A 27,537-nucleotide genomic window follows, 5' to 3' on the forward strand; every position below is an offset into this window, starting at 1 on the left:
TATCATATTTGCCATCCAGTTGTTTACTGATCCATGTAATATTTTTCGTTTGAATGTAGGACATAGGACTGACAGAGACCTCCTGAGTCATCAAGTCTTTCCCCTGCTATCACCAGCAACTCCATCATGTTGTTAAAGCATCCCAAAAAGCTTATCTGTGGTAGCACAGCAGTGATGTAAGTTGATCATTTTCATTTGATTGTAGGGCTAGGTATCGACAATATAACTATAGATTTTGAAGTGAGACACAAGACTTTTTTCTAGGTATAAAGGTCCATGTTCTGATAGCTTCACGTGCATTGAGAAGACCCTAACAACACGAGTTGCCTTTTTGGAAATGCTTTGTTTAGGAAGAGGCTACTCAATGTAAGACCCAAAGTAATTCCTTACAAATACCATGCAGGACAAGAGGTCACTTTTAAAAATGTCTCCTTTTCTACTACTGCAATTTTCAATATGCCTGATGGGAATCACATGCCCAAAATCTATTAAAATTCATCCTCTGGCATCTTTGAAGATCCTGACTGATGTTCACCACCAGATAACTTTCACTAAATTAAAAATAAAGGCTTTTTTTAATGAATTAAGCACCATTAATGGATCCTATTAGGGAAAACTCAGTTAATCTGTTGGCACTGGCAGGTGCCAGTGTATGCATTAGTGACCCAAATTTATTCCTCTTGAGCTCAAAGAGAGTAGTATAGGGCTACATATGGAACTCTGATTCCATTTACTATACAGGCAGTCCCCGGGTTACGTACAAGATAGGGACTGTAGGTTTGTTCTTAAGTTGAATTTGTATGTAAGTCGGAACTGGTACATATTGTAGGGGAAACTCTAGCTAAACATTTTTTTTAGTTTTGGATAGCATAGGGAAAGGTTAACTCCCCTCTAATGTTTGTTTTGCTGTCTGTTCCCCTGTTCAGAAGATTTCACATCTATTTCTGTCCCTGTGACAAACTCAGGACTAAAGGAGTAACTCATCAAATACCAAACAGCTCTGCACCATGCTTTGAGCTAATAGCTTTATTTCCACACACCACCCAGGGTTCTAGGAGGAGGGTCCTTTTTTTGCTAACACAATGAGGCCAGCACTTTGTTTGTTTTGGTGGAGTCTTTGTTTGCCCAGGGAGCCCAGCATGTATAGGGGGAGGAGGGGCGGAGAGGCTGCTTTTGTCTGCTGTTCGGCAGCCTGTTGCTCAGGGGAGGGGGCAGCCTGTTGCTGGCAGGGGAGAGGGGGGAGGCGTGCAGGCTGCGAGGCCGCGGGGGGGGGGGGGCAGCGGGCGTGGGGAGGCACTTTTCCTCTGCCCGGCAGCTCTGCGGGATCCCTGTCTCTGTGGCCAGCTGCTGCAGGCAGAGGCCAGTTGGAGCCGGCCGAAGAGGAGGAGGAGGTGGATTCTAGGACCCAGGTGAGCGAGCCCCGGGGACGCTGCTGCGCTCCGGGAGCCCGCATGTATAGAGGGGAGGAGGGGCAGAGAGGCTGCTTTTGTCTGTTCGGCAGCCTGTTGCTCAGGGGAGGGGGCAGCCTGTTGCTGGCATGGGGAGGCACTTTTCCTCTGCCGGGCAGCTCTCTGGGACCCCAGTCGGAGCCGGCCCGAGGAGGAGGAGGATCCTAGGACCCAGGTGAGCGAGCCCCGGGAATGCTGCTGCGCATGTGCGGGAGTTGCCTCACCCCGTTCGTATCTAGGGATCCGACGTAAGTCGGATCCACGTAAGTCGGGGACTGCCTGTATTTGCGGTAGGAGGGAGTGTGGTCTTATACTTAAGAGTAGCACACAATCCCATAGAATAGCTCCATAATATTTTTGGATTTGCCATGGACCTTGGACAAGTCGCATCAGCCATCTGTCTCAGGTTCCCACAATCTACCTTACTAATGTATTATGAGGAAAATTAATAGGCAGGAGATGCTCAGATGCTATCCTTGTGTGCACTCCAAAAACCGTATAAATATATTATTCTAGATTCACACCAGGATAGTAGAACTAAGAAGCTTGCCCATTATTTGCATTGGGAAATGCACAGGCCTGAGGGTAACTATAAACCCATTTCCCAAATCTACAAGCATATTTCATACAACCAGAGGATTGTACTTACTGAGACCGTGAAACCTTGGATGATATGCATCATTCACAGAAATTTTGCATTTTAACCCTTCAGATTATCACACCTTTTCCCCCAGTATGAAAGCAGTGGACTGGATAAGATTGTATGCATAAGATTTTATGAAACACTCTATCAAAACCTGAAAGTCCACCCAGATGTGGGCAATGGGCATCCGGGGAGTCAAATCCCACATGTTCTTGGTTTGCCAAAAGAGTGCATGTTGTTATAACCTCACCCCTCATCACACCACAGTGATGGCCCATCACCTTTCTTTTTGTGTGATTAAAATAGTAGAGTTAAATTGAAGAATCACATGAGGAATCTGTTTATCCCTGGGTTAGAGTTCACAAGTTTCACAATATCATTCAAGTGTTTCTTTGCTGGAGAGTGAAGTCTTATTTCTGAACTCTAACAAATAGAAAATTAACTTTTAAAAATGGTGCATTTAATGATGTAAACGGAAGCTTGGATAACTTAATTGTTATACAAATTACACAGGTATGAAAATCAGCTGCTATTGTCTGAACTTACAGTTTATTTTGTACACATTTCTTATGTTATACAGCTAACACTTACCATACTGAATAAATATTTGGGGTATGATGAGTATACATAGTCATTGTTATAGATTTAGTAGTTAGCGTATGTATTTCACTATATACTATACAGCAGATGTGGGCAACCTGTGGCCCGTAGGCTACATGCTACCCCTCAGGATACTATGTGTGGCCCACAAGACATTTTTTGTTACTATTGCACATGCATGGGGTGGCCAGATTCTGCTGGTTTCCATTCACATAATTTTTTTGCCTACCAGTATTATTAAAGTGACACACACATAAAGCAAGGGCATGTGAAGTGAAGTGCGTGCTGATTGCACACAACACGGACTGTGAGAGCTGTGCATTCCCTCTGTATCCAAAGTGAGGCTATGGTTTAATTGACATACCCTGCAAATGCTAGATACCCAAGCACAATGAGCAAAACTATCCTATCTCAAGAGACCTTCTTGATTTGGACAATCTTGGGGCTCACTGGGATGGAGGGCCATTTATGTGGTCCACTCATTAGCCTAGGTTGCCCATCACTGCTACACAGTGTATTTCAATGTAGCATATACAAGATGTATTTCAGAAAAGAACACATCTTCTATGAATATTTGGTATCCCATTTGTGATGTACTCCATCTTGAAATAAAAATTGTCTCCCATTATATAATATACTGTTTTCTACTGAATCATATGGCTGGAAGATTTTCTTGTATACATTTCCCAATGAGAACTAAGAAACAACAGCTGGTACCTACATTAAGAGGAGTACAGGGGAAAGGGGGCTATTTTCCCAAACTGGTATTTAAATCAGGAAGTGTGTATAGGCAAGCCATATGGAGCTAGTCTAAAATGTCCAAATGAAATATAATAGTTCTACATGGTGGAAAATGAACTCTTTCTTCAATATTCTCTATGGGCTATATCTTCAGCTGTTGTAGTTAACCACTTCATAATTTACAGCAGCTGAGGGTTGGGCATTGCAGAGTTCTGAAGTTGCAAAGAATCAACATATTAAATTAAACTTCCCTTTTATTCGTAGTTTTCAGGGAATGGGGCAGGTGACAAAAAACACCCACCATGCAACATGTTTCCTTTTCTTTGTGTAGAACAGTAGACATCACACAAAGCACTGGCTAATTCTGTATGGAGCCAAAGGAGTTTCCCATTTCTACAGCTACATAAACTTAATAGTTATGGGCACATTAATCCAGTCATTATTGGAGCAGGGGGAGGAGGGAATTGAGGGGATAGATTTTTATTAGTCATTTGAAGTTTCTTGATGATGTATTATCTGCCTCCTAATGTCATTCCTTCCTTTTGTTAATCAGCTGTGATGTTTTTGGTTAATCGGTGATGTTGTTTCACTTGATCTGCAAATAATGTTCATTTCACTCTAGTGGTGCTTTTACACTGGCATACATCCAGAGTTACTCCACTGATTTTAATAGTTTCTGCATTTACACCACTGCAACTAAGGGAGTTACTTCGGGCAGTCTCATGTTCAGCTTTTATTGTTGTCTCTGCTTTTTGTTTTATTTTTGGCCCTCTGCATGCTTATTTATTATCATTTTCTATTTCTGAACTTTTATGTAGCATGTTAGACCTTTTAAAGTTTAAACTCAAATATATTTTTATAGTTCCAGACTATTTTGTGTCTTTGCAAGATTTGTATGGGAGGCTAAATTCTGCTTCCCTTTTTGTTTTTAATTGAGTTTTTGTAAACTACTTATATTTTTAATAGTTTGTATTTTATGACAATGTCTAGGTGGACTTGCTGTGTGTGACTCCTATATAGTACGAAAGTCAAGGCTCCAAAACCAAGCAAATCCTGTACTAGACAGTAGGCTGGCTTATGTAAAATTCTTCATCAGCTCAGCTAACCTTTGTGCTAAATTATAAATTCCTTTTGTATTCTTTGTTTTTTTATTCTTCATAGTTTATTTTATATGTGCACACAGTGGAACACCATCATGGAAAGTGTGCACTCTACTTTTAGTGATCCTGGTCTCACAGCTACATAACCTGTGATGTAATTACCGCAAAAATTACCATTTCACCCTTTTTCAAGGCTTGTTCATAGAGGGGAAACTTTCAGTATAAACAATGTGGCTTAAGACTCTTGTCTACCATTAACAGAGCCATCCCATCCATAAGTGCCATTATGTTCATTATTTTTATTATTTTGAGAGAGCGGAGGGATGTGAGTTGCATTTGGATCAGGTGTCATTTCTCATGATGGGCCCAATATACTTTTCTGCTTCTCTTAGACAGTTCATGCAGAAAGGTTTCTTGGCTATAATTTTCAACACATTTTAATTGTACTTCAATGTAAAAATGCATATAAAGTTCGTGAAATGGAAGCTTTGAATCTCCAGTACTCCTGTCAAGACTGGAGATAATCATTATATATAACTGTGCCTGGTATTTTCTCTTGTGATGGAGCCTGTTGTAAAAGTTTTCTCTGTACCAGACATATGATTAGAGGTGGCTTTTAGATAGGGCCCACATGCACCAGCCATTGCAGATGGATGTGTACATACTGCTAAACTGCAGCAATAATATATTTTTAGCACAGTCTAATGGCAGTTTAAAAATTGTGCTTATTTCCCAAGAATTTTGCTTCCTGTTCAGTACATTCCAATATCATGTTTGCATTCAATGTTGTAAAAACAACATGTGTTGCCCACAAAGAATTTCCATAACTGTTGTTGTTTCATTAGAAGCATTTTTCTTTATCATGTATTTACTTTGTTTCAAATTATTTTTCATATAATCAAATGATAAAAATAAACCCAGGACTGCACCTTGATTTTTATTTTCCAGGGTTTATTGTTGTATATACAGTTCCCTGTAAGAAGATACAACCCCTTTCCAGTGTAAGATTACTAATACGTTTCTACATTTAAAATATTAAAGATTTGCATGGGAAGGAGAAAGATAGTCAGCGACGAAGAGGTATTCTAGAGAGCTAATGCACATGAATAGAAAACCTGAATTACCTGTAAATATACTGCGGTACACTTTGGTACAACCAAAAAAAGTCTCCAAAGAAAATATTAATGTCCCCTAAATCAGATAATCTTCATAAACAATACAGATAAGAAATTAACCACATGTAGGTGTATGCCTCTGTAAAAAATAATGAGACTACTTGGCTGCATTGCTCATAGGCCAATAAAATTGGACAGATTGATTCAGATCTCTTTTATAGTAAGCCTACTCTCAGGCTATATGCAAGAAATATCCACTGTGCTTTACAAAGGATGATGATTAGAAAAATCAACCCCCAAATCCCATTTTTTCTGATTCACTGTTTATCATGAGTTGACAAACAAACGTAGTCTTCTCTGAGTCTGAGCATAATTGTATTAGCATTTAGCTAGTACCAGGCAGTATGCGAAAACAGCCATCATGTGCGACACCTTCAACATCTACATGGAGTTGTTTCAGGGGCACGTCCTGGTTTATAGTGAAACAGGATTAACTCAGCCAGCCTCTTGTACCAACTCGACGACATGCAGTTATCATCTTGGGAGCTCCTAATGTTAGACTCCGTGGTAACCTCCTATTGCTGACTGGACTGACTGATCCACTATCCATGAAACAGAAGGCATAAAGGTGAATACAAACGTTAGAAAGTATTTTACATATTGTCTTGCAGTCTTTCCATATAATCTCTAAGTTCCTTGGAATCACCAAGATTCATATCTTGACAGACCCATTTAATGTTATCATCATTGTCAAACAGAATTGAGTTGGTGTAAGGACCTCCATCCTCTGGCAGTATCGTGGTATATGAAGTGAACTTGACTCTCTTCCGTTTTGGCCCAGATGGATTTATAGGTTCACTTTTAACTTCCTTCTCACAAGCATACTCACAAGATCTGAGGATCTGATTATGAAGAGTCTTCTGAGAGCTCCCATTAAGGAGAAAGTTGCTTTCTTCAAACTGCATCCCTCTGTCACTCATGGTAGTGCAGTCCTCAGATGGGAGCGAAATGTCAACTGGGTTATCTAAGAGTTCTATCTCGTTTCCAAGCCAGACCCAGTCATGAGAATGTGGGATGTTGCCTTGTTCGCTCACAGCAAACCTTTTGTGTCTGTACTTCCAAGCAAATGCCACGCAGTTAATTAAGAAGACCAAAATTGCTAGGCAGAAAACACACAGCAGCGCATACATGCCAATCTCCAAATCAGTTAACCCTCTAGAAGTCAACGCAAGATCATTGGGGTTATTCTGCCCTGGTAACTCTACTTGGGCAGGAAAACTTGTGAATGCAGTTGGTTTACTTTGGAGGCTATTCTCGTGAGCCTTTTCCTGATCAATAGGAGATCTGGAAGTTGTGCTTTTGTTGGCATTGTCTTCATGATTAATAAAGGTCCCTTGTTTGGCCCATTCTTGCAATGTCCTCTCTTCTTCTGCCGTCTTCTCTATAGCATTGTTCACATGGTGGTTAAACTCTCTATCTACATCATCAACGTCATTGGTGCTTCCTTTGTGGTCAGAACCTCTCTGACCAAATTTCACTTTGACATTTCCTTTCCCAACAGCCAGAATGCTCTTTCGCTTTGTCTTCTGGCAAGGTTCACTGATCACCATTTCAATTTTAATCAAGGGTCCTTGCCCATCACCCTCTGCAACTACCAGAGGCAACTTGGATTGAAAGTTTTGCTGGGCAGATATCACCATCTCATCCAGGGAAGTTACCGTAACAGAAAAATCCTTGGAGTCATAAATATCTAAAGGTGTCACAGTGCCATCACTGAACAAAATCCAAGTGCTGACTACGGCTTCCTAAAAGAGGGAAAGGAGAGAATGATAAGACACCACGTATTAGGGTTTTCAGAGCTTATGCTTATTTGACCCTAGTGATATAAATATATGACATAGCTTTGTTCCTGTGTTTTTGCAAAAATGCTTCCATTCAAGTTCAGGTTTTGCATCTACAGCTTTGTGTGCTCTGCTCTATTTAGATATTTATCTTATGTGCAGATGCCACCTAATAAAATGTGCCTGCAAAATGATGCTCACAATTCCTTTTGGGTACAAAGCAAGCAGGCATTTTTCAACATCGAAGCCCACTGATGAAATTAATTGGATTTCCAATATCATGATTTTTAGTAAATTTAGAAAAATAGAGAGTAACAGGGGACATTTTGAAAATGCTCCTTGGCTTTAACCTAATGTGTAATATAATGCATTTGGTGTGGCGTTCACGCTCGGCTTACTTAAACAATGCATTATGAAACAGATTTGAATGAAATATTTATCATTTTCAATCACAGTTATTTCTAACACTGCAGTACAGTGTTCCCTCTAAGCTGCACAGCAGCACAGCTTCACAGGTGATTAATGTGCCCCTCCTGAACCTATGACTGGGCGGAGCCTCTTACTGGGTGGGTCTGATTAATATCCTGTGAAGCTGTGCTGTTACATAGCTTAAAGGGAACACTGTTGCAGTAGGGGGGAGGGATAGCTCAGTGGTTTGAGCATTGGCCTACTAAACCCAGGGTTGTGGGTTCAATCCTTGCAGAGGCCCTTTGGGGCAAAAAAATCATTAGGGATGGTACTTGGTCCTGCTGTAAAGGCAGGAGACTGGACTCAAGGTCCCTTCCAGTTCTAGGCAATAGGCAATCTCCATTATAATTTCTTCTGGACACCACAAAGACTCTTACAAAAATGTGCTCCTGCTTACATCTGGAGAGTCATTTGCTCAAACTCAATATTTTTCGCAGTAGCAATAAGCATGAGACAAACATAGCTGCAGATGGCATATGGAACTATCAAAACCTAACTGGTTTGGTTAATAGGTAAAAATCTTACCTGCTTTCATAGGAGTAGAATCTGCCACTCTCACATTGTGTTATATGCCCTACTCCTTTCATAATTTCACTTTTACTCTGGAACTACTTACAGAATAAGGTCAGCATCAAGAAGGGTGGCCAAATCTGAACCATCTCATCCAAATGAATATATAGGCCTAATCATGCAAAAGCCATGCTACTTCAATCTGCCAGGGCTACAGGGATTGAATAGGGATGGCCCCACCAGGAAGAGAGTGACCAGATGGGGCCAGATCTTCTCCACATTGCTGGCTTTCAGCCCAGGGAAGCGGTCTCCCTGTCCACAAAGCCCTCCCTGGTTCTTGGCTGCAGCGCCAGATATGGGGGAGAGCCCTGCTGTCCAGCAATCCTGATCATCACCCAGCTCAGTCCTGGCCAACCCAGCCCTGCATGAGAGTCACTAGACAGTTCAGTCCTGTCCTTCCCCTCACACCTGCCAGAGATGCTCAAAGACCAAAGCAATACCAGGTAAATCTTGTAGCACACTAATGTGCCTTGGGAGTTACATATTTCCACCTTAGTGACAAATACACTTCTCCAATGAGGAACTCTGTCTTAAGCTGCATGAGACGTACTGTTTTTCAAACAGGCATACTTTATACATGCTGCATAGCTCTACCATAAGCTTCTCCCTTGCATCCTGCAAAACACAGTAAGCAAATCTATTAATTATAATGCTCAATATGCTTTTGGACCATACCTGTTTTGGAGTATGAAGAATATCACAAGCAGATGCTGTGGAGACAATAGTTCTCTTATTTCCTTTGCTTATTTGTAAAGACAGGGACAAGCCCGTAACAAGTTGTACCCCTAAGTCTGTGATTGTGACGCGGTCATCCAGCACTGTTACTGTCTTCTCTGCCAAGATGGAGTCAGAGAGAGGTGACAGCACCTTCAAAGAGCAAAGATGTTTTCTTGTATTAAACAGCGAGTGGTGCAATGGTATAAAATAGTAACTCGACTCACTGACTGGTACATTTTCAATTGAGTTCTGTGTTTGCTGTATTCCTTTATAAGCTATAATTGATGTTTCCCAAAACATTACACCCATTTGCTATTTAATTACTATATATGCCATTGTTTTTAAATTACAGACTCATCCCTGTGCAGCATGGGTAGAGAATTGAGATTAATGAACTAAACGTAATTGATTTAATTTTTTAAAAATAGATAGCTACATTTACAATTTCTGCAGAATCTCCTATTGATATAATTACACTGCTGGCTATTGAATAATGCTAATACTATAATTGAGCGAAATACAGAATCCACTGGCCTCAGAATATAATACTTGTAAGAACTCAGGTGAGCTGATCTCTTGAAAGAGCCAGAGGTCCAGATTTCCAAAGGGATTTAGATGCTTAAATATGCTAGTGGGGTTGCCAAAAATCCCCAGGTAAATTGGGCACTTAACATCTATTGACTTTCAATGAGAGTTAGTTACCTAACCTGCTCAGGTGCTCTTCTATATCCCAGTTGATGCTTATCTTCACCTGTAGGTTCCTAAATACCTTTGAAAATCTATCCTAAAGGATGTTGATTCCAATGCCTATGAAGTCAGTGGGAATCTTCCTATTCACTGAGTATTATTTCATGCCTAAAACGTCACTGTCCTTTTATTTTTGGTCCAAAATATAGACTTTGTATACAAGAATATAATGGGAGGTTATATAAGCAAATACAGAAAAACTGTCCCAAATTGGATTGTGTTACTGTAATTAAGAATCAAGCAATGAAAATGACTGGAAACAAAAGTGAAACCTAATCAGACTTCTGTGTTAAATTAATGCTTACTGTAGACATAACAGCATTTTATATTACAGTCAGTAATCAACTGCACTCTCCCCAAATTCTCCCCACTGACTATATAGATATATTTTAAGCTACTACCTGAACTGTAGTTATCCCATGTTCACGGCCAACTAGTACCCGTCCATCCTGTAATTTAGCAATCTTAGGTTCTTCCACCTTCATGAAATCGGACACGAGATCCGTAATATCAAACTGCCACTCAGATCCCAACATGTAGGTCAGCTGGCCTCCAAAATCAGAAGACTCTGCTACAAACTGTGTGAGAACTCGAACCATGGCATGCTGGTACTGAAGACTGCAGCCTCTTCCTTTCCTCTCTTCATCCTCTTCATCATCACTGTCTCGGGTAGGCCTGTAAATGGATCTGTATTTATTATTCTTAATTCTCAGGATCACATTATAATCTTCAAAACCTCCATCTGAGTAACAAGTCAATATACTAGTCCTTTCATTATTATCTCCCAGCCTGGTGAGGAATGATAAACTTGATTTAGATGTCTCCGCTGACAAACTTTAATCACAGTTTTCCATAGCTGTTTCATAATGTACCATTTAGAAGCCTTGCTCAGTTAGGGACAGCAGAGAATCACCCTGAGATGTTTGAATGCTTTTCTCAATGGAATATCCCTACTCTCTGAGGGTATGTCTACACTACCACCCTAGTTCGAACTAGGGTGGTTAATGTAGGCAACTGAAGTTGCAAATGAAGCCCGGGATTTAAATATCCCGGGCTAAATTTGCATCTTGCCGGGCGCCGCCATTTTTAAAACCCCGGTCGTTCTGACTCCATGCCCGTGGCTACACACGGCAAGGAGTAGGTAGTTCGGATTAGGCTCTCTAATACGAATTACTGGTACACAAATGAAGCCCTGGATATTTAAATCCCGGGCTTCATTTGCAACTTCGGTTGCCTACATTAACCACCTTAGTTCGAACTAGGGTGGTAGTGTAGATATACTCTGAGGCATTTACATCATTGCTGAAGATTCAATGGGCCTGTAACCTGTTCTTTTGTTTATCAGAAGCTCAAATTCTCTAGGAGGTGCGTCTACACTGCACCCTTACCTCAAAATAAGCTACACAATTTGGGCTATGCACATTGCATAGTTTATTTCTAGGTAATTTCTAAATAGCTTATTTTGAAATTTGGTGCTGTCTACACATCAAAATAATTAGTTTGTTTAAAAATGTGGATTTGCTCTTTTGGGATACGTCCACTATCCCAAAACAGCGCCACTGTCTAGACATAGCCTTCGTGACAAAGGCCCCATTTTCACTTACCGGGAGGTCAATGCTGCAGAGATCAAACTCCTGGGGTTGATTTAGCGGATCTAGAAAGGACATGCTACATCAACCACTGATCACACTCATGTCAATTCCGATACTCCACCAGGTCACTAAGAGTTAGGGTAATTGAAGGAAGCAACTCTCCCATCGACACCCCTCTCTCCCCCCGGTTGAGGCACTGCAGTAATATACATCGTCCCCAGTGATGATATTCATGTACCTACCGTTGTATGCCTTAGTTCGACTTTGCCCCCCTCGTGTACATGTGGCCTAAGAAAAACATCTTGAAAAGTTTGACAGCATGGCTAGGCCACCACCCTGCCACATGCATGCTGCAGGCTGAAAATCAGCACTGGAAGAAGGGGAGGCTACAGCTGCATAACAGGGGTGGCATATGTCATTGTTAAGCATGATCCATTCTGCAGTACCCTCATGGAAGTATCTTTGCTCATGTCCTGCAAAGGTACAATACATTCAAGGATCCCTAACATCTATTTTCTCACCCCTCACTTAGGTCACATTCCTCCTTTAGCCCCCTCTCCAGCTCACAAGAGCCCTATGCATTTGAGACATAGGACTTTACTATTTAATCCTAAATACAAGTCTGTTCATGTGAGTAACTGGACAGGTATAATTCAATGTAACAACCATGCAGGAGTTCAGATTAAACAGAACCTAACTCTTTTGTAAGTAATCTGCATATCAATTAATACATATGATGTGCAAATAGCAGTATGAGGCTCATGGCTGGCTGTGCCATCACTCACAGCTATGCTCAATAGTACCATTATGGACACCTGCCTTATCATTTTCTAATTATCTTCCCACATACTGTAATAATTGCAGCTATGCACTTAAACGTTCCTATAGGCTTGTACAGAAATACTGCTGTTCATACACAAAGCAACATTTTCCATGGTTTAAACACTGTTTTTTCATTGATTCGCTTGATACCCTAGGACAAGTACACAGATTCCCTAATTTGAACCATTTTTGATGTCTTGAAAGTCTGCTATTAAGCAGTAGGCGGTCATACTTTCTCTCATTATGCCCCCTTACTGTGGAATACATTGCCTAGAAACATTTGATTTCGCTCCTTTTTCTTGTAACCATTTCTAAAGGTTGGTGGATAAGCCCTCCTATTTTTCATGGCGCTTGAGGAAGCATTTTAGTGTTTGCTGTGTTCTTTTACCTCTTTGAAAAAACTATGAAAAAAACTATTATAAAACACAGTTGTTGTAATTTTGTCTTACAACAAAATTAGCAGCCAATAAGGTTAAAAAAAAGGCTCTAAATATGTACATTCTTCAGCAGGCTAGAACCACGAAAATCTTGATGTTCTCTATAAGTTAGTGTAGTGATGTATACTGCAACATGGCTATAGAGGACACCATTTAGTAGCTGAAATAGTGTTGGCAGCACTGATGTAGCCAGTTTGAACCCAGGTTATTAGAGGGTGCATCTACACAGCACCCTGAACTTGAAATAAGATACACAATTTGAGCTACACAAATTGCGTATCTTATGTCGAATTTATTTCAAAATAGCTTATTTTGAAATTTAGCACATCTATATAGCACCAAATTTTGAAATAACATGGTATTTCATGGAATGAAAGTTACATGTATATCATGGAACAAAAGTTACAGGGATGCCAGAATAGCACGCCCATTATTTTGTAATAATAGGTGTGTTTAAAAGACGCAGGGTAACTATTTTGGGATATCTCTGGTATCCCAAAATAGCCCCTCTGTCTAGACGTACCCAGAGAGACAAGGCAGGTCAGCTAATATCTTGGTACTATCTGGCCCAAACCAGAATGGAAGAAAAGCACCATGTAGAATCTTCACAGAATGGGGAAATGTTGCATTCTTGAATTGTGAGCTATATCTGCACTAGAAAAATTGTCTCAGACACACCTCCCCTTCCTGTGTGAGGCTGCAAACTAACTCCATTCCTATTGGTAAATAACATCCATGTGGGTCATGCAGCAACTTCACACGAGAAAAGTAATGTTAGGAAAGAGTTTAATAGAATCATAGAAATATAGGACTGGAAGGGACCTCAATAGATTGTCTAGTCCAGCTCTCTGCACTGAGGCAGGACTAAATATTATCTAGATCATCCCTGTCAGGTGTTTGTTTAACATGTTCTTTAAAACTTCCAATGACAGAGATTTTAAAAGCTCCCTAGGTGATTTGTTCTAGTGCTTAAATATCTTTACAGTTAGGAAGTTTTCTCCTCATATTTAATCTGAATATCCCAGATTGCAATTTAAACCCATTGCTTTTTGCCCCATCCTCAGTGGTTAAGTAGATTAATGTATCACTCTCCTTTTTATAAGCCTTTGTCATTCACCAGCACAAGTTCCCCCAATAAAAGATATTACCTCTCCTGCCAGGTCTGCCTCATATCATTGAATACATTTCTCTAGTATCACTGAATAGTAACTTCACTGATACCAAAGGGATTTACACCCAGCAAGAATGCGGCACATTATATTTGAACAAAGGAAGATTGAAGGCTGACTTACCATGTAAAAAGCAGTGCAAATCCTATGCACAGAAATTTATTTCATGCCAGTAGAAATAAATAAATATCCAAGGCAGATTTCAGAACTGGTCTAAGTTCATAACTGAGGCCAGCTGTTCCCACTTAAGCACCAGAATGAAGGGGCATATTTTCAGAATTCTCAGCACCCAGTCCTTAAATTGCTCTGGAAAATCTGTCTAATTATTTTGATTCCTAAATGGGAGCTGTTGATTGGTGAGCAATTATGAAAATTTCTCCCTCCCCACCACACTTTTGAGTTTAGTCTAGAGATGGATTATGAGTAGAAGCTTTTTTTTTAAATAATCTGACTCCATAAAATGAGACACACTATAATCCAGATCTGAATCAGTCATAATAGGATTTTACAAGATCAAAATCTGAGTGAGGTTTTGCAAATTCCAAATCTGGGTGGTTTCTCATCGAGAGAAAAGAGACACAATCAGCCTTCTACTACTCCAATGCAATTAATATCTTTTATCTAAATTTCTATCTAAAACTCTTATTTTATTTCATGTCTTTTCTGTTCCATAACCATCTCAAAATGAAATCTGGCTTCCATCAATTGATGGGCTCCAGTCAAGGTAAACAAATGGGATGAGAGAAGAGCTGAACTACCCCTAAATTGTTTAAGGCTCTGGAGGTGGTAAAACACTATAAAAGAACTCAGTAGTCCGGTAAAAAAATTGTACCCTTCCCCATAGGCAGATACAGCTAAAAAAGAGAGGAATTTCAAAAATTCTTAAACCAATCCTTTCTAAATAAGACAAGTGGAATCTTTCCAGGACTCAATATCCCACTCTGTTTCTTCATTGCCATATTCAGATTTGTTCTGTCAATACTAAGCAATACCTGAACCAAAACCCAAAATCTGATAACCCCAAACTTTGGGGAAATTTTAACCCAGACCAGGTGTGACAGCAGTATACATAGCTTGGCTTTGGCTACCTCTAATAGGCAGCACAGAATACCCCACCCCTGGATCTAGGTACGTTCCTGAGCAGTTAGCCAGGACTGCAGCAGGAGCACTGTTCTTATCATTACAGTGAGCAAAAGCAAAGCTACATGTGCTGTTGTCACATCTCTGATTACAGCAAAGATGTCCCCTGTGATTCATTTTTAAAGGGTGGGGCTACATATCTGTATTTTCCTTATTATTTTCACATTCAAAATCCCTGACTTAGTCTGACCCACCTGCATGTTGCTGTTCTTAAAGTTTCCTCTGCTGACTGAACCTGCAGATTACTAGAATTGTTCACAGGGAATGTCTATTTAATTGTCATTCAAAATGAGTAGGGTGAGGATGGGGGAAATTAATCAGACCCATTCTGCTCCACAGCTGGAGGAGACTGCTTGGTTTCCTGGAGGTGGCAAGGAAGAAGTGAAATCACCTGCTGTGCTCCTCTGTTATTTTCAGTCTGTGAACCCACTCCAGCTTTCTGAGGTCAGAACTCCAATGGGTCAAAAGAGTTTATGTCCTTGACCACAGGAGGTATAGAAGTTCTTACAACATACTGCTCTCTAGAACTCACAGCTATCCACATGGCAGAAAATGCTACTCCAAAGCTATGTCTGCACTTGGATGGTTTGGCACCAAAAGTGCTGACATCATGCAAAAAGTCACCAAAGTAAAAACTGATCAATCCAGTTTTTCTTCCTCCCATTGTTGACATTTCATGGCCACTTTGCTAGCATCCTGTTGACAGAGCAAAGCAATGTCGGTCAGCGTCCCATAGTGTGGTGTTGTGGGAAGACAGAGCTGATCCCTGTGCTTCTTGGCATTCCCTCTTAGGTCTTTAAGCTCTCCATGCTGAGGAATGTCAAAGCAGCAAAGTGGCCTCTCCAGCCCTCCTCATGTGGCAGCAGTCTGCCTGCTGCTGCCTTTCTAGTGCTGGACACAACAGGGGCATTCCAGTGATTTATTCTTTGGTCCCATTGAGCTATCAGATACTTCCTGGAGCTTTGACAGGGGAGAGGTGCTTGCCTGCAGGGCAGCAGAGATCACAACATGTTGAGCAGAGCCATCAAGGCAGGCATCATAGGATATTGGCACAAGCCAGTTCTCTTAACAAAACAGAACTGGCTCTTTGTCAGCCATAAAGGAAATTGCCTAAGAAGGTTGTGGAATCTCCATCTTTTGGAAATGTTTAAGAGCAGGTTCAATAGACATCTATTAGGGATGGTCTAGACGGTCCTGGGTCCTGTCGTGAGGGCAGGGGACTGGACTCAATGACCTCTCAAGATCTCTCCCAGTTCTAGTGTTCTATGAGAGAGCTTTTCAATACTTTGACTTTTGGGACCCAGCAAACTATCCGAAATCCATTAAATTACATTGTCCCACTAATGCCTTAATATCTAGTTAGTGATTTTAGTAGGCCTAAAATTCTTCTTTGAACTTCCTTGAACACATTTTAAGATATGTCATCTTAAATACAAGCTACTGCTTCATATATGTGGGGTTTTTTTGTTACCTCTAAAGTTAGTGAGCCTTGTGCTTTGAATATTTCTCAAAATTCTGCTTATCCAAAATTCTTGCTCCTTTTCAAATGTATTCAAAAGATTTTTGCTTGTCTGGACTGTACCAAGGTCACCAGAATTCCATTTCATTTACATTTCAGACAGATAAAATCTTTGCTCGAGGGTAGAGTTAAAACAACCCTGTTATAATGGTGCCTGCTGGCAATGATATAATCAGTGATCTGTCTGCCTTTCTATTATAGAGCTGTTCTACAAGTGTCTATTTTAATTTTAATTTGCAACTAGGCATGCAGGTTCTCTAGCCAGTTGCTAAGGTTTTTTAACAGGAAAAAAAAGAAACCGTGAAATCAGTTTAGCAGGTTTTTGAACTTGAGATGTCCATAAAAGAGAGAATTTACTTTTTAAGGCATTTTTGCAGCACCTCTAAATGCAGAAAAAGCTGACTCTTTCAAATAGAAAGCTTTATGCCATTAGATCTTGATTCCTGGAAGCCACACAAGTCTGCTGCAGACATTCAACCCCTTTTTTCAGCAAGACATATGATGTGATACCTTCATAGATGCTGAAAATAAAATCTACCATTCAAATTCTCTACATAGGAACTTAATCTGAATTCACTAAAAGGTATTCATTTTAGGGGAATTACTTAAAACATGTTATGCGGGATTAATGTGGCCATTGTTCACTTCAGTTTAATTCACATTGGTAGGCTATTTCACTTTTAAAAGCTACTTTATTCGGAACGAAAGTATGTAGAGAGAGTCATAGCAATGTAGGGCTTGAAGGGGCCTCTAGATTTCCCAAAGGCCAGTCTCCTCTGCTGAGGCAGGACCAAGTAAACATAGACTATATCTGACAGATGTTTGCTCAACCTGTTCTTAATCCTCCAAAGATGGGGACTCTACATCCTCCCTTGGAAATTTATTCCAGTGCTTAACTACCCTTATAATTAGCAAGTTTTCCTAATAACTAATCTAAATCTCCCTTGATGCTGATTAAGCCCATTACATCTTGTCCTACCCTGAGTAGCTAGGAAGAACAATTAATCACAGTCCTCTTTATAGCAGCCCTTAACATAGTTGAAGACTTTCCCCTCAGTCTTTTTTCTTGAGATTCAACATGCCCATTTTTAAAAATCTTTCCTCACAGATCAGGTTTCTAAACCTTTTGTCATTTTTGTTGTTCTCCTTTAGACTCTCTTCAGTTTTTCCAGATCTTTCCTAAACTATGGCACCAGAAATGGCCAAACTACTTTAACTGAGGCCTCATCACTTCAAGACAAGTACCTCCTGGCAAGTACCTGTCTTATGTTTTTTAAGAAGTTAATTTTTATTTTAGATTTCATAAGAAAGAGACTGTTGCAATTTGTCTGTTTAATTTTTTTAGTAATTTTTAAATGGAAATGCCATCAAGTATTTGTTTTAGTTTATCCCTATAAACTCTTATCATTCGCTATTTTTTAACAGAAAAAAAGGCTATTGTTAATTTGGTTTCCAATAAAATTGCGTCTAGCATTGATTTAGCTGTACCAAAATAGAGCACTGCTGCAAAGTTCTCTGTTTTATCGCTTTTCTGTAAGGTTTATTGAGAAGCAATCCCCTTTCAGGTTCATCCTTTTTTTTTCTAGCTCATCTTGGTTCAGTCTCTTTCAACATTTGCTCACTTATGTCAATGTTGAGAACTGTACTTGATTTGGTGATTCTGTCTCTTTTCTGTTTGGCTTATGGGAAGCTATCCCATTGTAGGCACATCCCATTTTCCTGATACAACTGAACCCTTATGTTGTTTTCAGTTATGATCAGAGGGAGAAGTGTACCAAATTGGTCAAACAAACTATTTAAAATAAATAGTCAGATGTTGAGCAAATTCTCCACTGGTTTCCCTCTTGTTGCTCCTGTGACCCAACTGTAATTTTTAATGTCCCATGCCTCCTCCGTGCTAACGTGCCCATTGTTAAGGTCAACCTTTTGTCACCTGCCTCCTTTGAACCTAGTTTAAATCCCTTCTTGAATGAATGAAGCGCATGAAGATGTTCTTCCCCCCTTGGTCAGGTGTGGCGTAGTGGGGGTGCTGTCTGCTCTGTGACCCGTGGTGCCCCTGCGCTGTGATGGGAGATTCTCACTGACTCTCCCAAATGTGTATTAACACAGACACCCAGGCTCAGCCTCCCAGGGAGGGAGACAAAGGAAGGAAGGCGGAGACCAGCACCTGGCTGGGGGGCAGGGCTGGAAGAGAAGTTTTAGTTTCTGTCTGGTATCATGGAGGAAGCAGACTAAGCAATGGGCTGGGATTTAGGGGCCCAGTCTCCCCCCATCTCAAGGGGGGCTGAGGCACCCTAGGCCTGTCCTGTAACCAGATTACATCTGTGCTGTGCTGTACCCGGGAGAAGCAATAAACTCCCTCTGTTCTACTGGCTGGTGGAGTCTGTTTGTGCCACTATGGGGGTGCAGGAGGCGGGGGAACCCCGACGCGCTGCCACATCAGGTGCACTCACATCTCCTTCCATGTGCTCTTTAACCCATTCATTTAAAATTAACATTTTTTATTAATTCAACTTAATTTTTCTGATGTCCCCTTGAAAATATGCCCTAATCAGATTCCACAGAGTAAATAACTCTCAGCCACCACAGGCTGTAATTTACATCTCTCACCTTCTTTATGTGAAACTTTCACTACATTTGACATTACACTGCTTCCAACTTACTCTCCCTAGGCTTTAGTCTTGGTTACTGTTCCGTGGTAACTGCTGCTGGTTGAAATAGGATGTTCTGAATTATATTATTTAGTTCATGCTGAAGCTAAAACTGGACAGAGGCTGTGTGAAGGCTGCGTTCCTGAGAGCCTCGTGAGAACACAATGCTATCATAAGAGACAAACATCTATTTCAATGGCAGAGCTACATTTCCAGCTTGTTGCATGAGGCTCATACTGTGTATTCTCCATTAATGCACACTGAAGCAATTAATCTCACATGAAAATCTGAGAACTTCCAGGAGATGATAATGATTTTCCAGGTGCGTAATGAAACAAAATAAATGCTCTTGTTGGACTGTTGGACCCTATCAGGGTCTTTTCCCTGCTCTGTTATTTGACTTTAAGTTAAATGTATTACTTACGTTTGCTGAGAATGTAGATTTTTCTACTGTTCACTCCATAAACAGGCTTCTTATTAGCATTCTGCTGCTCAAGGACTCCATACAGTACATTAGTCATTAGTATATACCTAGCCAGAGAATAGATTTTCATCTGGAAAATTGTCTGCTCCTATTGATAATGGCATGCACCATAGATGAAATTATGATTCTTTGTCTCATATAGATAAGTATAAAAGCTCATCCTATATTTATGGATTGGCATAGTAAGCCATATTTCTGCTTATACACAATGGAGATTGCTTTGCATACTTTCATTCTTTAAAATAGCCCAAATCTTAATTTTCTCACTCACTTCTCATGCAGTCTCTACTGAAGCAAAAGCCATTTTAATTCAGTAAGGAGTGGGTAAACTTGTCATAACAATCCAAAGGGAGCAAGGAATTTGGAATTTTTGTCAGTACATTTATATTTTACCCTATCTTCCTTCTTTCCCCTTACAAAGTTCCAAGTAAGAAAATATTTAAGAAAGAAAGGATCAATTATTATATTCACCTTACTATTAAACATACTAGTATGCCCTCTGTTGCTCTGGTATGTGAATAACATGTGAATTAACATGGTAGATTAACATGGTGTCTATAGACTGTTTCGTTATAGCATTAAAGACTTCCTAATGATATAGATTATGATTTTTGAAGGAATCTAAGGGAGATAGGCACTTATATTAATTTGAATTTCAATAGGAGTTATATGTCTAACTTTTAGCCTGTAAAAAATACCAATCCTAGTTCTTGATAGGGATGTAAGTGAGTAGTCGACTGGAATATCAACAACTCACTTCTCCCCCCCACACACACACCTTGCTGCATCTATAAGAGGCAGCAGGGAGGGGGTGGAGAACAAGTAGCTGGTGCTGTGGGGAGCTGGTTCCCCCCAACACCTCCTTCACAGTGCCCCCCACGCTGTCTCTGTTTACGGCCAACAGGGTTGGCTGCCATGAACGGGGGCTGCTGAAGTCAGCGCAAGCTGGGACTGGGCAGTCCCAGCTCATGCTGGTCCAGGACTCTGCACCTCTGCATTTTAAATGTAGAAGTCTGGCAGCTCTTACTTCATTTAAAATGCAGAACTGCAACGCGGATGGTTCCTGGAGCTGGCACGAGCTGCAACAGCTCAGTCCTGGCTTGAGCTGGCTCCTGGAGCTACCCCCAATGCAGAGGCATAGCAAGGGTGTTATGCACCCGGGGGCAAAGGAAAAATTTGCGCCCCCTACCCCCGCCGCCATGTGGCACTGTCCCGAACCTGATGCACAGTTGAGGGGAACTTGTACTGCATCTTCCCCCACCCCCTACAGTTTGGGGCTGGGCTCCTGCATGCATTAACCCTCCAGTGGAGATGGAGGAGGGTTGGACTTGGAGCAGAGAGGCAGGGAGGACACTCCAGCTGCTGGTGGCAGGCAGAGTAGGATCACGTGAGCTGAGGGACGACGGGGGGAGTAGAATGGGATTAAATTGGAGCCTCCCTAGCATGGTGCCAAGGGGCAACTGACCCCTCTGGCCCCCTCGCTACCCCACTGCCTCCCCCCCCCCCGCAGATGCATCATCTTATGCATGTGCAAGATCTGTGAGAACCCTCCCATGAATCTGCAGTTAGCATCTGCCGGCTTCTGGGTGGTGTCTCAATGCTGCCATGTTCACCTCCAAAGAGGGGGCTTCCCAAAGCAGGCCCTTGCTGCAGACCCCCAAGGCATCCACAGGTCCAGTCTCCTTTCAATGGGCCCACTTTCCAGGGCTCATTGATCTTGGATGTGGCATCTCCTCTCCAACCTTTGCAACTGCCCAGAGGTGCTCACCATCCACCTCATCCATTCCCACCTCATTCACCCCACAGGGACAGTCTCTGCCTCACTTGTCCTAGGGACTATTCTACCAAGACGTAATACAAAGTTTCCATGTAAAAGGACTCAATAAAAGCTAAAAACTTCAATGAGAGAATGATTAATACAGAGACGTGTCTACATCTGCTGCAGGGAGACACCTCTGCCTGCCTCCACGCCTCTTCCCCAGAGTCTACAGCCCCATTGCAAAGCGGGGGAGGGGAAGAAAAGAGGCTGAGACCCATCCAAGGGGACTGAAGCAATCATGAGCAAGCCATGCCCAGGAGACATTCTCCTGTCCATTGCTGGTGCTGTGTTGCTACAGGCACGCTGAAATGCAGTCACCTCTAGGGTGGGCTGGACAGCTGTTAAACACCTGCACAAGGTTTCAGGCAGGGGGCAGTGCGGGCTGCCTTCCTGCAGAGCCCCCATCAGAACTACCGTGCCCTCCTGGCTTAGGAAAAGAATAAACAGGAGGACTGGAAATTAACCTGCCCAGTCTCATGTGCCCTAGGCAGGGAATGGGCCATCTACATTAGGCCCCAGCTGGAATATCATGTTCAGTTCTGGGGGCCACATTTCAGGAAACATGGAGAAACTGGAGAAAGTCCAGAGAAGATCAACACAAATGATGAAAGGTCTAGAGAACATGAGATATGAGGCAAGGCTGAAGGAATTGGCCTTGTTTATCTTGGAAAAGAGAAGCCCAAAAAGGGACATGAGAGCAGCTTTCAAGTATCTAAGGGTATGTCTACACTACCACCCTAGTTTGAACTAGGGTGGTAATGTAGGCAACCGGAGTTGCAAATGAAGCCCGGGATTTGAATTTCCTGGGCTTCATTTGCATCTCGCCGGGCGCCACCATTTTTAAATGTCCGCTAGTGCGGACTCCGTGCCCCGCAGCTACACGCGGCACGGACTAGGTAGTTCAGACTAGGCTTCCTATTCCGAACTACCGTTACTCCTCATTTCGCCCTTCCCCTCTTCTCTCCTCTCCCTGTCCCCCCTCCCACTGACACCTCCCCTCCTACCCTTTTCTTCACTGTCTGCACTTGGCCCCCTGGCATTTATATCTTCCCTCTCCCTTCCACCTCTGCACAAGCTCCTCCTCTCCCCTTTCCCCTCCATACAAGCCCCTTCCTTTCCTAGCCTGTCCCACTAATTTTCCCCCTGCCCTGCCCTGCCCTGCCCTGCACTGCCCTGCCCTGCCCTGCCGTACCTTCTGCCTTCCACTTGCGGGGCCAGAGTCTGCGCTCAGGCCCCAAAAGTCCCCTGACTCTGAACCAGAAGCTAGGCCGGCTCCACGTGGCACCGAAAACTTTTAAAGTCCCAGGACGTGACATCACATCACGCCCGGGCATCTCCCCCGTCACCTGCAAATGCTGCGCAGCATGCGCAGGCAAGGGGGAGCTGACTGAACGCTGAACACAGCAGAGACGGTCTGGGTCCGGGGGGGGATGGCCACATAACTCACCGCCCATGCCAGATGAGCCTGCGCAGCATGCACTCACTCTCACCCCAGTCCAGTGACCCCCCTAGCGTGGTGGCCGGGGGCAATTTCCCCCCCACACACATTCCCTTCCAGGGGCAGATGACCATTTTGTGGGGCCCCGGGCAGCATAATTCCGCGGGGTCCCCCCTTTGCCACGGCGCATGCGCAATGACGCCATGCACATGCGCAGTGGCACCATGGCGCATGCGCGGGGCTTTCTGAAGCGCGGGGCCCGGGGCAGCCACCCTGTTCACCCTGCCCTATATCCGCCCCTGTTCCCTTCGCTACGCCTCTGCCCCAATGTGGCTCTGCAGAGGAGCCCTTATTGACTAGTTGTGTAGTCAATACAAGTTGTATTGACTACATGATTAGTTAGATAACCGCAATTTTTCATCCTTAGTTCTTGACTAACTCATCAAATTTTTCAGACTGATGATATTGACTCTTATGTTTGTAGTCACCTTACTACAGGAGCCTCTGACTTTTACTGGGAGGATCCTTTGTGCTGCAATCTACCCCTAGAGACTACAATTCCCAGAAGCCCTTGGAAAAAGGAGGGCAGAGAGGGCAGAGAGAGAGAGTTGTGGATCTCCATTTTTGGAGAGAGGAGCCAGATTGCTGGCATGCAGCCTTTCCCAAGCCAGGAGCTGCTGTTGGAAACTAGAGCCTGCTGCTGAGATCCTTCTTGGGCATGGATCCAACAGGCTGCTTCAGGGAAAGTTGGTGTGATTGTCTCTGGATGAGAGAGGATCTGGCAGTGCCTGTGGCTGGGAAGGGCCTGCATAGGAGGTACTGTGAGTACTTGTGGTTGTTTGGGAAAGTGCTGCCTAACAGATCACAGAAAACATACTGACTCTGGATCCAAAAAGGGATCTGCCCAGTGAACCAGAGTGGCTGGACTGCTTTCACTGGACTGGCTGCTTAGCTTGGACTGACACTCACAGAACCTGCGCAGGGCTGTCTCCACGCCAGCTGCAGACCTTCAAGTGTGCCAATGCGAGCAAGTGTCTGGGACTCTGAGATCCAAAGGAGTGCACACTCTGGGGTGGGTTTAGCCAGACAAGAACCCCCCTGTAACATCCATCTTTGCTTGCCTGGAGCATGCAGGGCACACAAAGCAGAAAGCCCTGAACAGAAGGCCCAGGCTGCTGTGACCGTGAATGGCTGTAAACAGAGATACACCAATTGCTGACCAAGAGGCTGCCAAGGAGTGCCTTTGACTGAAACCCATATTGATACGAACACACAGCCGTCCGTGGGGGGGAGGAATCTCTCGCCCAGTAAAAAAAATGTCTAGTACTTAGAGTTTAGTTATCTCTCTTGCAAGTGTAAATTAACTTGAAACTTGCTTGTAAGAACTGGCACCACAGAAATGGACCAATACAATTTGGCATATTAGATAAGAAAGAGGTTACGGGCACTTATGGGTATAAAGATGGGTCCAGCAGCACATTTACTTTGAGCATCAATCTACCATCTATCTGCTGGTCGGGTTAGGTGTTTGACCTCCTGAGGTTCCAGGGGGACGCCCACCTCGTATTCGTCTTTTCTAGGAATTGAGGGACCGACCCTGGCCTGACACGCTGGGACCGAGAGGCACAGAAGGGAGTAAAAATTGTACCTGGATGTGGTCCTTTGTCTTAAGTGTACACATAGACTTAGAGCTCTTTAAAGATTAAGCTGTCACTTGGTACCATTATTTCTATTTTCTATCTTTATTTTCTTTGCAACCATAAGATCTGTATTTGCTAACAGTTAAGAAATAGAGCAATAGCCATTGTAACCATATGCTTTATTAGTCTTTTTAATAAACCTGTAACTGTTTAAATTTTAACCTGACTCCTTCAGTTGCTGTAACAGAACCAAGCACAATTTAAAAGAACTGCAGCCGGTCATAAGGGACAGTTATAGGAAGATCTTGGGCATTTTGGATCGTGTCCCTCCCAGCGGACAGATCCGTTGGGGCATCTCTCAGTCTTCCCTAGACTGCCTGCTGCGAAGGGATCCTGTATCCTAGCAGCTGAAATCTGAGATGTAATAAGCTCTTCCTATAAACTCTGGGGCGTCTGTCAGCCTGGTGGCTGCCCTCCGCGATGGGACCCCGGTCCTAGCAGTAAAGTCACAGAAGTTAAACCTTTTCTCTGTAACACACAAACACACACACACACACACTGCCCTGACCATCGGCTGACAGTGGGATAAATGGTGGCAGTATAAATACCAGTTAGAAAAGTTTCCTTTATTTCTGTGTACTTTGTTAATTGATTATATTTACTTTTAGTCTGTTAAACCCTGTACTTTCAGTTGTTAAATAAAGGTGTGTTAGTTGTGGTTTAATCGGTTAGATGTATATTATTTATAAATGTTTTGGGGTTAGATCCAGATTTTTACTGAAATAATTTTATTCCTGGAGGTCTCCCAAGGGACACCACCACTGAATATTCCTTTAGGAGCAAGGGTCTGCAGCAATGGGGTGGATAGGGCATCCCAACTACCCAACATCACCACTGGAGTACTCAGCATCTCCTTTAACGTAAAAAGCACACTGTTTCAGGTCAGTTTTACAGTGACTTGGGGCAGGTCTGCACTATGGGACAATGTCAACTTAAGGTACACAAATCCAGCTATATATATAGTGTAGCTGGAATTGACATACCTTAGGTGAAGTTGCCAAAGGGTTTCACAGTGGGATGGAAGGGGGGGGAAGATAGACATGAGAAACTCTCCCATCAACTTCCCTTATGCTTCTCATTCCTGTGGAGTACCTGAGTTGATGAGAGAGCAATCGACAATCAATTTAGTAGGTCTTTATTAGACCTCTGTGGGATCGATTACAACAATGCTGATCTCCCGGTAAGTGTAAACCTGGCCTGATATAAGCTAAGACCCTAAACTGAGAATCAGGAGACCTAAGTCAACTCCTGAAGCTGCCACTCCCTTTCTGCACAACCTTGGGCAAATCTTTTAACTTCTCCATGCTTCTATTCTTCTGTTTGTCAAATGGGGATAATACTTCCTTAAGTTTGCGGGGTTGTTGAGTATAAACCCATAAATATGTGGAAGGTACTCAGACACCATGGTGCTGACGTAACATAAACACCTAGACAGAGAGGGAAAAAAAATCTAAACATAGGAAAACTGAAAGATTGAGTAAATGCACAAAGCACGAAAAAAGGAAAGGAAACTCTGAAACTCCTATACAGCACAAATGTCAAGGCTAACATAGCTAATGTTAGTGCGTGATTACCTATTGATTTGAAATAAAAGAAAAAACTAAATAAAAAAATTTAGTGTTTCATAAACCTGGGGTAATTTATTTCTACTTGAAACCTGGAAACTTTTCCAGACCAACATGCTTGGACAGCTGACACACTGTGAGAAACAACCAGCTACATTTTCATAGTAACAGAGCAGCTACATTTTTTCTTCCACCCTTCACAGAAAAAAAAATGGTTGCTAAAGATGTACCAATGGTTCAGATGTAATTTGAGCAGCAGTGAACTAAAATTGCTTGCCAGCTTGCAAACAGTTCAGGCTCCCAGACCATTATCTTTATTTCAGTTGGCCCAATCCATCAGAAGTAGACACTAGGTGGGAAATGTCCACTGCTGTGCATAATGGGTTTAAAGTCAAAATGTCTATGATGTTAACCACCATTGAATGGCTCACTCACCATGCATGGTGTTCAAACGCCAATTCCTATATTAAATATCAACAACCCCTCCAGCAGTCATTTACTCAAGCAAAAACACCATTGACTTCTGTTGAATTTGCGTCTAAGTAAGAACTGCAGCATGAGGCCTTAAAGCAACAGAAGGTGTATATCTTTGTGTGGCTAAAGAAAATGAAAGATAGTAAGTGATTCTGGAACTACAGAAGCAGCTGGCACCAATTCAGTCAAAGAACTGCTTTGTCTTCACCAGTGAAAGTTAGAAAAGTTTTTATTGTGCCAATTCTTCATTACTTGTCTTTTTGCCACAGCCACTTTATTGATCAAGAGCAGCTTCTAGACAGACAAAAGATGTTTGATTATCTGCCCAGTGAGCTCACTGCCAGAGTAACAGGTTAATTTATCCCATATCTGTTAGTTATAGGCCCTTGTAAAGTGCTAAATAATTCTACTCATTGCTTTCTGGTTGGGCTCTTCAACAGCTAAGATGTGTCCTAGTCACTAAGTACAACTGGCAGGCAGCAAGCTCAGAGCTGGAACTACTTGAATTTTCAGTGATATGTCACTCCTGCCAGAAACCCTTTTGCATTTGCATTACAAATTCAATTTGATGTCATGCCTTGCTCACCGATAGTATTTTTCAAGCTACCCTGAAATTCATCAATACAATAGTATTCCTGGAAACGCTTCATCGAGCTGCTTGTCAAAATGTTGGCTGTACCATTACGGGTCCTTTGGGGATAGGAGGGACAGGAGAAAAGAACTCAAGAAGCCTTTGC

The 27,537-nt window shown here is 42.4% G+C and overlaps 1 protein-coding gene across 2 annotated transcripts in view; it reads right to left on the reverse strand.

Annotated features, from left to right (window-relative positions):
- Positions 1-2,601: 2,601 nt before the first annotated feature.
- The window catches only part of TMEM132B (transmembrane protein 132B), a 548,756-nt gene continuing 523,820 nt past the window's right edge, over positions 2,602-27,537 (reverse strand). Inside the window, exons 5-7 of one of the 2 annotated variants that reach the window (XM_025189548.2) lie at positions 10,392-10,665; positions 9,202-9,393; positions 2,602-7,452 (exon numbers count right to left, since the gene is read on the reverse strand). In XM_025189548.2, coding sequence (XP_025045333.1) covers positions 6,301-7,452; positions 9,202-9,393; positions 10,392-10,665 — 1,618 coding nt within the window. In that variant the 3' untranslated portion in view covers positions 2,602-6,300. The remainder of the gene's footprint in view (positions 7,453-9,201; positions 9,394-10,391; positions 10,666-27,537) is intronic. The other variant, XM_075898470.1, reaches the window with a different exon arrangement.

Source organism: Pelodiscus sinensis, chromosome 15 (assembly GCF_049634645.1).
Source record: "Pelodiscus sinensis isolate JC-2024 chromosome 15, ASM4963464v1, whole genome shotgun sequence".
NCBI classification, from domain to species: Eukaryota; Metazoa; Chordata; order Testudines; family Trionychidae; genus Pelodiscus; species Pelodiscus sinensis.